The 15,408-nt window shown below is 36.2% G+C and overlaps 1 protein-coding gene across 1 annotated transcript in view; it reads right to left on the reverse strand.

Annotated features, from left to right (window-relative positions):
- The window catches only part of PIK3CB (phosphatidylinositol-4,5-bisphosphate 3-kinase catalytic subunit beta), a 145,120-nt gene that overhangs the window by 89,192 nt on the left and 40,520 nt on the right, over window positions 1-15,408 (reverse strand). Inside the window, exons 2-4 of the mRNA XM_081800808.1 lie at window positions 14,222-14,408; window positions 9,041-9,266; window positions 2,013-2,236 (exon numbers count right to left, since the gene is read on the reverse strand). Coding sequence (XP_081656934.1) covers window positions 2,013-2,236; window positions 9,041-9,266; window positions 14,222-14,392 — 621 coding nt within the window. The 5' untranslated portion in view covers window positions 14,393-14,408. The remainder of the gene's footprint in view (window positions 1-2,012; window positions 2,237-9,040; window positions 9,267-14,221; window positions 14,409-15,408) is intronic.

The following is a 15,408-nucleotide window of genomic DNA, read 5'->3' on the forward strand; positions in this document are numbered from 1 at the left end:
TTGGTTAAGCGACTGCCTTCAGCTCAGGTCATGATCCTGGAGTCCCGGGATCGAGTCCCGCATCGGGCTCCCTGCTCGGCGGGGAGTCTGCTTCTCCCTCTCCCGCTCCTCCGTCTTGTGCTCTTTCTCTCTCTCACTCTCTCTCTCAAATAAATAAATAAAATCTTTAAAAAAAAAAAAAAAAACAAGACCCATCTATATGCTGCCTATAAGACACTCATTTTAGACGTAAAGAAACCCGCAGAGAGAGACAAACCAAAAAAGGAAATCTTAACTACAGAGAACAAACTGATGGTTACCAGAGGGGAGGTGAGTAGGGGGATGGGTGAAAGAGGTGACAGGGATTAAGGAGTGCACTTGTCATGCTGATAACTAGGTGATTAAAATACCTTTTTTAAAAAACTAAAAGTAAATAAATAAAAGAATTTGGGGAAAAATTCTATGACTGCTTGGAATCCAGTAAGATTTCACAGTATCTCCGTTTCTCTTCTAACTTCAAAACATTTATTTTCACATATACTTTGTTACAATGATGATTACATTAAAATGTGTATATCCAGTAGAGATCTGACCCATATGTAATGAAATGCAGACTGACCTAGATGGGCAAATTGCCCTGAGCCAGTGTTTTCAAGTTGAATGCTAGTCACCTTTCAGTGGTAAAATTGCCCATTCCACCTCTTCCAACACTGCAGAATTCCCTAAATAGTATTTTAAATTTGATCTTGAGACTTTATAATATCCAAATCTTGATTTAAACTGAACTTTAGTCTCAACATACCTCGGGAGAGAGCAACAAATTTTTTTTTTATTTTTATTTTTTAACCTAGATAAACCTCCTTTGTAAAATGCCAGAAGGCCGGCTCCTTCTTTCCTTCTTTTGCATTTGTTCTTACAAATATTTAGAAACACACTGTTGGAAAGGAGACAGAATTGAATAAAACTGAAACACCTGGATAAAATCCTGTCTCTACCACGGACCAGCTATAAGGACTGGCAGCAAAAAAAAAAAGAAAGAAAAACTTCTCTCCCTTTCATTTTCTTCACTGTAAAATAGGGATGATAACATTTTTTGGAGTTGTTTTAAAGGTGGAAAATATATTAAAAATACCTTTCATAGTTCTTGGCATGGTAAAGTGCTCAATATAGAATGGCTACTGAAATGGTTTATGTCATTATCGTTATCACAGTAATTGAAGAAGAACACAAAATATCCTTGAACTCCTACCATAATTCTAAAGCTAGATCCTAGATGATAAAATGACCACACTAGATACAAAGGCAGTATCATAATCTGGTTTGTAAAATAGCTGTGACCATTCAGGTATAGACTGTAAATACACTCCAATATAATGCCCATTTCCATATCACCACTTAAATACATATTCACAGAATGCACATATAAGAATATGGGAAAAAAGAGATCATTTGATCAAACCTTTCATTTTATATACAAGAGAAAAATCAAATGAGAAAATAAAACATCTACACTAAAGAACATTATCTAGGCTGGGGTTGGCAATCTTTTTCTGTAAACAACCAGGCTTTGCTGACAACCTGTGACACATTCCTTCCTCCCTCCCTCCATCCCTTCCTTCCCTCCTCTCTCTCTCTTCCTTTCTCTTTCCATCTTTTAAAAATTCCATGAGTTTTTTTTACATCCCTTTAAAATATAAAACCCAGAAACTAATAATACACTATATGTTAATTAATTGATTTTAAATAAAATTTAAAAATAGTTAAATAAATAACATAAATACATACATACCATTCAAAAACTGCAGTTTTCCAACCCTGATCTAGACTAATACATCACTGCATCACAAAATCATACAGGTGCAAAAGATGTGTCACTTCTGATTGTTATACATAATCCTAAATTTATTTCCATCTTTAAATCTAAAAATGCTCTTTGTAATAACATTTACCAGCTATCTCCTCTAGACTGGTGCTGCATTCAGGTAAAAACCACAGATTTATTACAATGTATTTCTTAAATAACATAATACTACCTGACAATTTTCAAAATGAACAGCCACAATGAGCTTTCCTCCATAAAGTTTATCTTCTAAGTTTTCAAGGATTGATGGTTCATGTTCTGGTGGATATGTCTGCTTTAGCCAATCCATCCAAGACAATCCCACAAGCGACTGAATCTTTTCCTCACTGAATTTGCGCATTTTTATTCGGAATTCATTCACTTCAGGATCCTTCAGTGCATCAAATTCATGTAGACCTAAACAAAATTTTTTAAAGTGTCATTTTGAGTAGCTAATAATAATACAAGAGAATACAAAATATATTCGACCAAATATATTGGATATGTGGTTTTTATCACGCAAACAAAACTGGGCAGGAAAATATTATGAAAGATCGAAAGACTATCCAGAAAAAATAACAAATTTCATGTACAGAAGATGAACATATAATTAAGATTTCTAAAGAAGACAAACTTGAAACCTTTAAAGAATGTAGTTGGGTATCAGTTTTATAAAGATAATCACTGAAATAGTACACACTTTAAAACCACATATAAAATATCCAGTTTTTCTTTAAAAACCAAGTAAATCACATCTGATATATCTGAGAAAGCCTAAGAATCTGAAAACTTTTAAATTAAAATATAAGCTATTAAAATATAAGCTTAAAATATAAGCTATTACTTAACTTAAAACTCAGTAAATTTAAATTTTATAGATTAAACTTCCAATTCCCTGTGATTTTAACAATGGTTATATCAATTAATCAAAAATCTCAAAAAATTATTTTGTTGTACTTAATTATGAACTTCTACCATGAAGACAACTAAATATAGCAACCTTTTCATAAACTTATCATTATCCTAATAAATAATTCCTGAAATCTACAATAAATGAACATGTAGAAATTTTTATACATATATTAACTTTTAACTGTGAGATTAGCAAACATTTTATTTTTTTTAATTTTTTGTTATGTTAATCACTATACATTACATCATTAGTTTTTGATATAGTGTTCCATGATTCATTGTTTGTGCATAACACCCAGTGCAAACATTTCAATTTAAAGATTATTCAAACTGGCCACACCTCATGACCCCAGTACAGCTCTTTCTGCCCACAGGTCCTGTCCCCATGTTTAATAAAACCACCTTTTTGCACTGAAGATGTCTCAAGAATTCTTTCTTGGCCATGGGCTCTGAATCCCAGCAACACTCCAAAACTACATCAATACTGTGCATGTATTGAGGAGACTTTCCAGTGTCAGCTCTCATTCTTTTAACTGATGTTTAGGGGCTCCTGGGAGGCTCAGTCGGTCAAGCATCCAACTCTTGGTTTTGGCTGAGGTCATGATCTCAGGGTCGTGAGATCGAGCCCCACGTCTGCCTCTGCACTCAGCATGGAGACTGCTTAAGACTCTTTCTCTCTGGGGCGCCTGGGTGGCTCAGATGGTTAAGCATCTGCCTTCGGCTTGGGTCATGATCTCCAGGTCCTGGGATTGAGCCCCGCATGTCAGCTCCCAGCTCAGCAGCGGTATCTGCTTCTCCCTCTCCCTCTGCCTTTCCCCCTGCTTATGATCGCTCTCTCTCTCACAAATGAATACAAAATCTTAAAAAAAAAAAAAAAAAAAACTTTCTCCCTCTTGCTCTACCCCTCCCCCCTCAAATAAAAATCTTTAATAAATAAATATTAGAATCAATTGTGGCATTAAATAAAGAAAAATAAAAATGTTTAAGTTGCATAGTACAGCAAAGTTAAAATCTTGAGGGTACATTATGATTTCCTGGGTAGTTTTAGATCTGGAATGGAAATACATACTCTAAATCAGCTATGAAGGAAGTGTAACTTATGCAGACTAGGTGAGGCATTTTGGAGCCTCTTCCCTAGCACTGTTGAAACTATTTCTACCCACAGACATAGGTATTACAGGTAAGGAAAGGAGAATGAGTACCTAATACATTTAACAAAAATCACACTCTATCTCCCTTTATCTAGTAAAAGCCTATCTAATCTACTTTTTTTTTTTTAAAGATTTTATTTATTTATTTGACAGAGAGAGACACAGCGAGAGAGGGAACACAAGCAGGGGGAGTGGGAGAGAGAGAAGCAGGCTTCCTGCCAAGCAGGGAGCCCGATGTGGGACTTGATCCCAGGACCCTGGGATCATGACCCGAACCGAAGGCAGATGCCCAACAACTGAGCCACCCAGGTGCCCCTATCTAATCTACTTTCTAAATGTTTCTCAACTCTGTCTACTTCTCCTAGTTCCTGCAGCCATTAATTTAATCCTGGCCATCACCATCCCTCCCCTGGATTATTACATCAGTTTTTCACTAATTTCTCTATTCCCAGTCTTAATCTTTCTGGTCCATTCTCATTTTACAATTTGAATAATCTTTATAAATGTAATCTGATCATGTTACTCAACCACTTAAATCCCTTCGAGAGCTTCCCAATTGCTCTTAGGAATCAGTCTCTAATTCTTAATATGGCCTGAATGGCTCCACATACTCTGAAGCTGGTTGCCTCTCTCATCTTCCTGCTTGTCCTAGCTGTCCCTTGACGCAAACCATAACCAATTACTTTTATTCCTTGAATAGGCCATTCTTCACACATGCCATTCCCATTTGATTATCCTTCTTCCAACTCCTTCTACCTGTTCAACTAGTCATCAGCACTGAAGGCACAGTTTAGTTGTGTGTCTTCTATAAGGCCAACCCTCTCTCAGTTGATTTTACATCCTTGACTTATAGCAGTTTACACACTGTATTGTAATTGTCTATTTACTGATCCCTATTTCCTACAGCACTGTGAGCTCCAAGCAGACAAAGACCATAATTATCACCCGAGTTCACTGCTGTAGTCCCAATTAAAAACATTTGATATATACTGTTGAACTGCAATTGCTACTGCTTTGGTCATTTTTTCAATATATTATAAATAAGAAGCTTTGCTCACATAACTGTTAGAACCAACTGAAAAGTACAGATTTCTTTAATTCATCCCAGACTCACTGAATCTCAATCTCTGAGAATCTACTTTAAAAATAAATAAATAAAACTTGAATTTAGAAACCATTACAAAGATTTCTTAAAAATAGAAACTTCGCCAAAAATAAGAAATTAGGGGGGTGCCTGGCTAGCTCAATCGGAAGAGCATGCAACCCTTAATCTCCAGGTTGTGAGGTCAAGCCCCACAGTGGATGTAGAGATTACTTAAAAAATAAACAAAACAATTAGGTCAAGTAATTTAATTTTCAACCTAGTTAATTTCTACATGCCTTCTGATAAGAAAATTTGATAGCAAATTTTAAGATAAAAATATTGTATCATTTACAGTCAAATATAATTTTTTTTTTAAGTAGGAATCCCACCCGGCATGGAGCCTAACTCAAGGCTTGAACTCACAACCCTGAGATCAAGACCTGAGCTGAGATCAAAAGTGAGATGTTTAACCAGCTGAGCAACCAGGTGCCCCAAATATAATTTTTTCACATAAAAAAAGTACTGAGTGGGGGCGCCTGGATGGTTCAGTTGGTTACCCATCTGCCTTTGGCTCAGGTCATGGTCCCGGGGTCCTGGGATTGAGCCCCACATCTGACTCCCAGCAGGGAGCCTGCTTCTCCCTCTCCCTGCCACTTCCCTTGCTTGTGTGCTCTCTCTCTCTCTGAATTAAATAAATAAATAAATAAATAACATCTTAAAAAAAGGTATTGAGTGAATAATTTCTTCACATTAAAGATAGTGTTAAAATCATGCAGACTCTATATTTCCTTCACTTTAAAATATAACACAACTTTATATAGGTCAGGGAAAAAATAAGGGAGTTTTCCAATTTTTTTTTTTTCAGGATGCTGAAAAAAATCCTCTGATCAAGATTTACTAATGGGTATTTGAAGGGGTGACCTTCACCACGGAGCATAATCAGAGGCCGAACAGAAGCTCTGTAAATAAAAAATAAAATGATCAGACACATCATCATTCAGGAAAAGGTATTTTTAGACCCACCAGGGCAGTTACATCTGTAAAGGTTCTATTGTTTTCTTTGGAGAGGAGGAGGCAGCAAACTTGTTCCTGAAGTTAAACTGAAATAATTGTTTATTGTTTTACCAAGAGGCATGACCTCACCAAGTCCCGGTTGTAGTCATCACATACAAATTAGCAACTGCAAACACTGACTTGTTAGGTACCTAAAGTGAAAATTCATTCTAAAATATTAAAACAGACTTACTCAACTTCCTAAATGCATGTTAACACTTGAATCTGTGTATATGATCATTAACACCAGGTTTTCTAGAAATGCTGAAAATCTAAAGTACAATTTAGAGTTTAGAGTTTATAAACTGTTCAATTTATTTTTTTTAAGATTTTACTTATTTATTTGACAGAGAGACAGAGCAAGCACAAGCATGGAGAGCTGCGGAGAAGCAGGCTCCCCACTGAGCAGGGAGCCCAATGAGGGGCTTGATCCCAGGATCCGGGGATCATGACCTGAGCCGAAGGCAGATGCTTAACCAACTGAGCCACCCAGGTGCCCCATAAACTGTTCAATTTAATATAAAACACAGCTTGCATCTTGATCATTCAAATTGCAGGGCACACTGCATTAAAAATCTGTATATAATAAACTTTATGATACAGAACGAAGTATGGTCACACTGCTTATAGAAATAAAAATTCAATTTATATATATGTATATATGTATTACCCCTGCACTGTGGCAAGGTAAAGTCAGGGTCGCCAAATAAAAAAAACAGCATGCCCAATTCTATTTGAATTTTAGATAAACAATGAATGATTTTTATCATTAAGTATATCCCATATTTGCATCTAGTATATTTTTATTTGCTAAATCTGCCAAGTTCATGTAGAGATAACAGTGGCTAATGAGCCCATATTTTTGGAAGATCACAACTAGAAGACAGTGCAGTGATCTAAGTTTTGAAAACATGGTACATCTCAAAAAGATACCTATATCCTGACAAAAGTTAGCTCTCTCTGTGGTGCTAACCTTTTGGGTTATCAAATATTTAACAATCAGTGTGGTTCTGGTCTACTTGCTTCCATCAGCAGGGAAACATAAAAGCTATATATTTCATACACACATACAAAGCCACTTGGAAAGAACTATATCTCAATATTATCAGTGGATATTCTTGTCTTCAATAAGACTGTAAGTGATTGATTATTCTTTTTTACTTTTCCATATATTCTTCAATTCAAACAAAGGAGAGACTTTTTGTAATGGAGAATTTAAAATTTATCAAAAAAATCTTTGGAGTTCTAGCAAATGGAAAGGAATGCTTTCTAGTGAGGCCATTAATATGTAAGAAAATTGTGGGGGCTCCTGGATGGCTCAGTCAGTGGAGCATGTGACTCCTGATCTCGGGGTTATGAGTTCAAGCCCCATGCAGGGTGTGGAGATTACTTAAAAATAAAAAAAATAAAATTTAAAAAAACAAAAAAAAGAAAGAAAAAATCTTGTAAGTAATTACAAACTTATTGAAGCGGTAAAAAATTACTGCCTAAAGCAAACAAGCTATCCTTTGAAGTAATCAAACCTTTTTAAATACTAGGCTGTCTGGGTACCTGGGTGGCTCAGTCTGTTAGGTATCTGACTCTTAATCTCAGCTCAGGTCTTGATCTCAGGGTTGTGAGTTCAAACCTGGCATTGGCAGGCCCAGCATGGACCCTACTTAAAAAAAGAGAAAAGAAAAGAGAAAGAAATACATACTAGGCTGTCATTCAGTAAATCAACAAGGTTCTGTTCTAAATACTCAGAGGGAAGAATGTAGCCCTGCATTTGTAATCATTAGTTAGCCCGAATAACTACAGGTCAAGATCAAAGAATGCAATCTTACAGCACATGGTTTTTAGAGGGGATGATACTAGGTTATCTTGAAGATACTTATAATACTAAATGGAATGGTACTATATTATCTTATAAGAGTGAATTTAATCAATACAAGAGGCGAATCCAAATCCAAAAACCTCCAGTGGATTGTTTGGTTTTGTATTTAAATGTCAAGTCTCTTAAAAAATAAAATAAAAATGAAAACAACAATACAAACCTGCTACTTCAAAATAAATAAACAAACTTGAAGTGTCCTCTTATAGTACTTAATTCTAGTACCTTGTCTAAAGCAGGATATTGATATACCACTGGCCCCTGTGACACCTAACATTATTATAGCAAGAGAGCCTCTACCACATTTTGTTACTCACAATTCTCCCTGGAATTAATATATCTTGACTCCCTACAAAAATATCTCTACTGGGGCACCTGGGTGGCTCAGTCGTTAAGCGTCTGCCTTCAGCTCAGGTCATGATCCCGGGGTCCTGGGATCGAGCCCCGTGTCAGGCTCCCTGGTCAGTGGGAAGCCTGCTTCTCCCTCTCCCACTCCCCCTATTTGTGTTCCCTCTCTTGCTGTGTCTCTCTCTGTCAAATAAATAAATAAAATCTTTAAAAAAAAAATCTCTACTTAAAGACAATTTTAGTTAAGGAGTAAAATTGTCAAAAATGTGGGTTATTTATAGAAACTTTTCAATCAGCTTAAAGTCTTGGTATAGAGAGTTGTATATAAATTGTGTTTATATCGTGGATCACTACATCAAAAACTAATGATGTATTGTATGGTGACTAATGTAATAAAATAAAATTTTAAAAAAATAAATAGTGTGTATAGTGTAGAAGCAGTTCAAAAGAAATGGAGGATGTATCTCTTAGAAAAGGGCTTCTCAAACTAAGACAAAGGGACAACTTTTTTCTTTCCAATCTGCCAAAAAAACAATACTTCGGCAAATGAAAAAGTCACTAGAAAAAGACATACAAAACATATTACCACAGTGTCCCAGGGGTTATCACATTGCTACAGGAATTTAAAACATTTACTCTCAATTTTTACACTTACATTATCTCAGACTGGTTATCAATTTACAAACAAGTATTGGTCCTTGAGTCACACTCTACAAAGCAGTATCTTTGATCATACTTACTACATGTTTATACATACAACAACAAATATGTAAAGAATTCATACCAAGACGTTTTTAAGTTACCTTTTCCTATCAGGACTCCAATTTTTGAGTCTAATTTTTCCCCTGGGTCACAACTTCTTGTCACTAATTTGAGAACTGGAAGAAAAGGTCTGACATCACAGAGTCTTCTTGTTTCATCTTCAAGTTCCTCATATACAGCAGTTTGATTCACACATGCAAACATATAGGAGTCAATTTCCATAAGGAGGTTAAACATTGGGTAATTGTGAACTTGCTTCCACAACATCTGCAGGAAAAAAAATAAGACACTTTGTGGAACAGAAAAACTTGTTCAAGTGTACAAAGATACATCTACAAGGATACTGACTGCAGCACTCTTTATAAAACTCAAAAACATAGGACAAGCTAAATGTTTAGCAATAAAAGATTGGCTAAATCAATTATAAAGTATTACAAATTTGTGAAAATAAAAATACACGGTAACATGGAAAGTTGTCCAAAATATAAGGTGTTTTTTTTTTTTAAATACCAACTTACAAGAGAATACAAATAGTTTTAACCCATTTTTTTCTAAGTAATAGTATAATGCACAAAAAAATGCACTTAAATAAATAAAATTATTAAGTGAATATCTGCTAGACTCATTAAGAAAGAAAGAGAGGACTCAAAATCAGAAATGAAAGAGAAGTTACAACTAACACCACAGAAATACAAGAGATTTTAAGAGACTACTATAAAAAATTGTATGCCAACAAACTAGAAAACCAAAAGAAATAGATAAATTCCTGAAAACATACAATCTTCCAAGACTGAATCAGAAAGAAGCAGATATCTGAACAGACTGATTACCAATAATGAAACTGAATCATTAATATAAAAAACTTGCAACAAAAAAAAATCTAGGGGCACGTGGGTGGCTCAGTCGGCTAAGCATCTGTTTTGGGCTTAAGTCATGATCCCAGGGTCCTGGGATTGAAGCCCCCCCAACCCCCATCAGGCTCCCTGCTCGGCGGGAGCCTGCTTCTCCCTCTTCCTCTGCCCCTCCGCCTGCTTGTGTTCTCTCACTCTCTCTCTCTGTCAAATAAATAAATAAAATCTTAAAAAAAAAAAAGTCTAGAACCAGATGGCTGCATTGGTGAATTCCACCAAACATTCAAAAAAGAATGAATATCGGGGGTGCCTGGGTCGCTCAGTTGGTTAAGTGTCTGCCTTCAGCTCAGGTCATGATCCTGGAGTCGTGATATCGAGTCCCGCATCAGGCTCCCTGCTCATCAGGGAGTCTGCTTCTCCCTCTGACCCTCCCCCCTCTCATGCACTCTCTCTGTCTCATTCTTTCTCTCTCAAATAAATAAATAAAATCTTTAAAAAAAAAAAAAAAAGAATGAATATCAGGGTGCCAGAGTGGCTCAGTCAGGAGTAGCATCCAACTCTTGATTTTGGCTCAGGTCATGATCTCAGGGTCGTGAGATCAAGCCCCGCCACAGGCTCCTTGCTGGGCACTGAACCTGCCTAAGACTCTCCCTCTCCAGGAAAAAAAAAAAAAAAGAGTATCAATCCTTTTCTTTTTTTTCCCAAAGATTTCATTTATTTATTTATTTGATAGAGAGTGCACACACGAGCCTGCAAGTGAGGAAAGAAGCACAGGGAGAGGGAGAGAAATGAGCGCAGGGCCCGACCTCACAACCCTGAATCATGACCTGTGGCCAAATCAAGTCAAGCACTTTTTTTTTTTTAAGATTTTATTTATTTATTTGACAGAGAGAGACACAGTGAGAGAGGGAACATAAGCAGGGAGAGTGGGAGAGGGAGAAGCAGTCTCCCTGCCGAGCAGGGAGCCCAATGTGGGGCTCGATCCCAGGACCCTGGGATCATGACCTGAGCCGAAGGCAGATGCTTAACAACTGAGCCACCCAGGTGCCCCAAGAGTCAGAAACTTAACTGACTGAGCCACCGAGGCACCCTCCAATCCTTTTCAAACTTATCCAAAAAAAAGAAGAGGAAGGAATGCTTCCAAATTCATTCTACAAGGCCAGCATTACTCTGATACCAAAACCAGACAAGGACACTACAAAAAAAAGAAAATTACATACCAGTATGACCAATGAACACAGGTGCAAAAATCTTCAACAAAATATTAGCAATGCAAATTCAACAAGACATTAAAAGGATCATTCACCACAATCAGGTGGGAAATATTTCAGGGATGCAAAGATGGTTCATTATCCACAAATCCATCAACATGATATAATACCATTTACAAAATGAAAGATAAAAACCATCTAATCATCTCAGTAGATGCAGAAAAAGCATTTGACAAATTCTAAATTTGTTCATGTTAAAAACTCTCAAAAAGGTGGGAACAGAGAAAATACACTTCAACATAATAAAGCCATCTATGACAAACCCATGGCTAACATACTTAAGGTGAAAAGCTGAAAGCTTTTGCTCTAAGATCAGGAACAAGACAAAAATGTCTACTCTCCATACCTTTATTCAACATATAGTACTAGAGACCCAGTCACAGCAATCAGACAAAAAGAAAAAGCGTCCAGGGCGCCTGGGTGGCTCAGTTGGTTAAGCGACTGCCTTCGGCTCAGGTCATGATCCTGGAGTCCTGGGATCGAGTCCCACATCGGGCTCCCTGCTCAGCAGGGAGTCTGCTTCTCCCCCTGACCCTCCCCACTCTCATGTTCTCTCTATCTCATTCTCTCTCTCAAATAAATAAATAAAATCTTTAAAAATAATAATAATAATAAAAAAAAAAGAAAAAAAGAAAAAGCGTCCAAATTGTTAAGGAAGAAGTAAAATTGTCACTATTTGCAGAAGACATGATACTGTATATAAAAAACCCTAAAGATTCCACAAAAAAAATTAGAATAAATAAATTCCATAAAGTTGCAGAATACAAAATTAATACACAAAAACCTATTGTTTCTATACACTAACAGAGAAATGAAAACAATGCCATTTACAAATACAAAAAAAAAAAAAAAACCCTAGCCTTATGTTAAGTAAAAAAGTCAGAGAAAGACAAATACCATATGATTTCACTTATATGTAGAATCTAAAAAACGAAACAAACAAAAACAGAAACTAATAAATACAAAGAATAAACTAATGGTTGCCAGAGGAGAGGAGGATGGGGGAAAGGTGAAACAGGTGAAGGGGATTAAGAGGTCAAAATACCAGTTATAAAATAAATAAATCATAGAGATGAAAAGTACAGCAGAAAGAATACAGTCAATAATATTGGAATAACTTTGTATAGTGACAGACGGTAACTATACATATCATGATGAACATTTCATAATGTATATAAATGTTGAATCACTAGTTTGTACACCTGAAAGTAATATAATATTGTATGTCAACTCTACTTCAATTTTTTTAAAAGTATCTATGAAGATGTCCATATTTACCTTATGAACATAAATAACTTCTAATTAGAAAAAAATAGAAAATTCCAAGTATGTACCATTACCCCTTTACAAAATTTATATTATTTTTCCTGCATTCTTTTCTATTCACCAAGGTTATCTTCATTAATTAACACTGCCCTGTCAGAAGAAGCAGACATATACCCAAAAAAATTGAAAGCAGGGACTCAAACAGATACCTGTACACCAATGTTCATAGTAACATTATTCACAACGGCCAAAAGACTGACACAACAAAAACACCTATCAAGAGATGAACAGATAAACAAAATGCAGCATATCCTAACAATGGAATATTACTAAGTCTTAAAAAGGAATGAAATTTGGATTCATATTACAATATGGATGACCTTTGAAAATATTATGGTAGGTAAAATAAGTCAGACACAAAAGGACAACTATTGTGTGATTCCATTTTTATAAGGTAGCTGGAATAGACAAATTCCTAGAGACAGAAACTAGAATAGGGACTACCACAGGGACTTGGAAAAGAAAGTTTATTATTTAATGAGAAGAGAGTTTGTGTTTCTGTATAGGGCTGATGGTTGGGCAATACTGTGAATGTATTTAATACCACAGAATTATGCACCTAAAAAATTATTCTTATGGTAAACTTCACGTTATGTATGTTTTACAATTAAAAGAATGGAGGGCATGAATGGTTAATCCAGCTTCAGGTGCAGCCACAGACATCCATACTTGTCACTGGTGACTATAAAAATAAGTACTCTCTGAACCTTGGGATACCTAAAATAATTTTCCTTTTTTTTTTTTTCTACTTCAGGGATCATGCAGTTTTAGAATTCTCATGTCTCCTGAAAGAAGAAGCTTGGAAAAGAGTTAAGAGGCTGTCCAAAGTCAAGAACTTTAAAATGGCTTGTCATAAATACTTTTTCTTAAAAATATCATAGCCCCTGATTTTCATATTGGGTTCAGCTATTTGGAAAACATTAAAGAGAAAGTTTAGCAAAATAATTTCATTTACATTTCATAGTACTCACAAATCAATACCACTCGCCAATTCATGTGAAAAAATAATCCAACAAAAGAAGCAAGCCTTGTTATGTAAAAGTAGTTGCTTCCAAACTGATGGTTACTAGAAGGGAGATGGTTGGGGGTGATGGGTGAAATAGGTGATGGGGATTAAGGAGTACAGAGTGCACTTGTAGTGATGAGCACAGGGTATTGTATGCAACTGTTGCATCACTATATGGTACACCTGAAACTAATATTACACTGTACATTAACTAACTAGAATTTAAATTAAAACTTAAAAAGAAAAAAAGAAAAAAGAATTTGCTTCCAAAGGAGGGCATGTTATTCACTACTGGGGGAAAACTTTTTCTTCCACATAATCACCATGAAAAGTAGTGGGGGTATGGAGGGAAGAAGAGGAAGGAAAAGGAGAGAAGAAAAAACCAACCAAAAATCACATACAGAAAAAGTATGACAAGTTCAAAGATAGTATTTAAAAAGATTTAAACTCTAAACTTTGACAATGTCAAATTCCTTTAAACCACCTGAATAAACATTTCACACTAACATAATTTTTCTTAATTCAGGTATCACATATGGATTAAAAGTGAGAGTGAGAAAAAAAAAGTGAGAGTGAGAATTACCTTTTATACATCTACAAAAGACAAAGCATATATCAAATCTTTAAAATGTAGGGAGGACCTAAAGGTTCATTTTCCCTCAGATTGACCATATGATTTACATTAATAAAATTTTCTATAATAGAATAACATCTTCCCCTAAGTGATACAGTAAGCTACATTTATAAAAATTCCACCTATTAACATACCTGTTTAATATAGGAAATGGTAGCTTCCCGAGGAACCTCCAACTGAATATAAATCCCAGTGGGCAAAAGGAAATCCACAGGTATGGAGCCATCAGATGCTAACTGTGAATCCACTGCCCAGATGTCAAGGATGTCTGCCATAGCAGGAGGCATTATGAAACCGAAGCACATTCATAACCATGGGGCCCTAGAAATTATTAAGTAAAACTTAGTGAAACAGAAAATTAGCCAAATCTTATACTAAAATATGATAAAGCCCACCAATCCATAATTAGTCTTTGGATTTCAATATAGCCAATAATAAGGTGGCTAATTAAAGATTAAGCCACCAGAAATAAATTACTTAAAAACACTTTTGGTTATCATTACATGTATTTTATATATATATATATATAAATACACACACCGCACTAACTCAAATTCAACGAAAGTGTATCACATGTGAAAAATGAAAGATTTGGGGCGCCTGGGTGGCTCAGATGGTTAAGCGTCTGCCTTCGGCTCAGGTCATGATCCCAGGGTCCTGGGATCGAGTCCTGCATCGGGCTCTCTGCTCCTTGGGAGCCTGCTTCTCCCTCTGCCTCTCTCTCTCTGTCTCTCATGAATAAATAAATAAAATCTTTAAAAAAAGAAAAGAAAAAGAAAAATGAAAGATTTAAAGATTAGAGGTTTCTAAGAAATTCAGTTAACCACTCAACAGGTGACTGTCTCCAGATTTTACTTAAATAATAAAAAAAATAATATTGGCTTCTTTGGCTGAGTTCTTCTCTGCAAACTCTAATGAAAACAGCAGTCAAGAGGGCCTTCTTTCAAATATAATTTTCTATCTGGGCGCCTGGGTGGCTCAGTTGGTTGAGCATCTATCCAACTCTTGATTTCGGCTCAGATCATGATCTTGGGGTCATCCAATCAGGCCCTGTGTCGGGCTCCATGCTCAGTGAGGAGTCTGCTTGAGCTTCTCTCCCTCTCCCTCTAACCCCTCCCCCCTCCAGATGTGCACTTTTTTTTTTTTTTAATTTATCAATCTCGGGCACCTGGGTGGCTCAGTCGTTAAGCATCTGCCTTCAGTTCAGGTCATGATCCCGGGGTCCTGGGATCGAGCCCGGCATCGGGCTCCCTGCTCAGTGGGAAGCCTGCTTCTCCATCTCCCACTCCCCCTGCTTGTGTTCCCTCTCTTGCTATCTCTC

Source organism: Leptonychotes weddellii, chromosome 1 (genome assembly GCF_054177405.1).
Source record: "Leptonychotes weddellii isolate Sample4059 chromosome 1, ASM5417740v2, whole genome shotgun sequence".
NCBI classification, from domain to species: domain Eukaryota; kingdom Metazoa; phylum Chordata; class Mammalia; order Carnivora; family Phocidae; genus Leptonychotes; species Leptonychotes weddellii.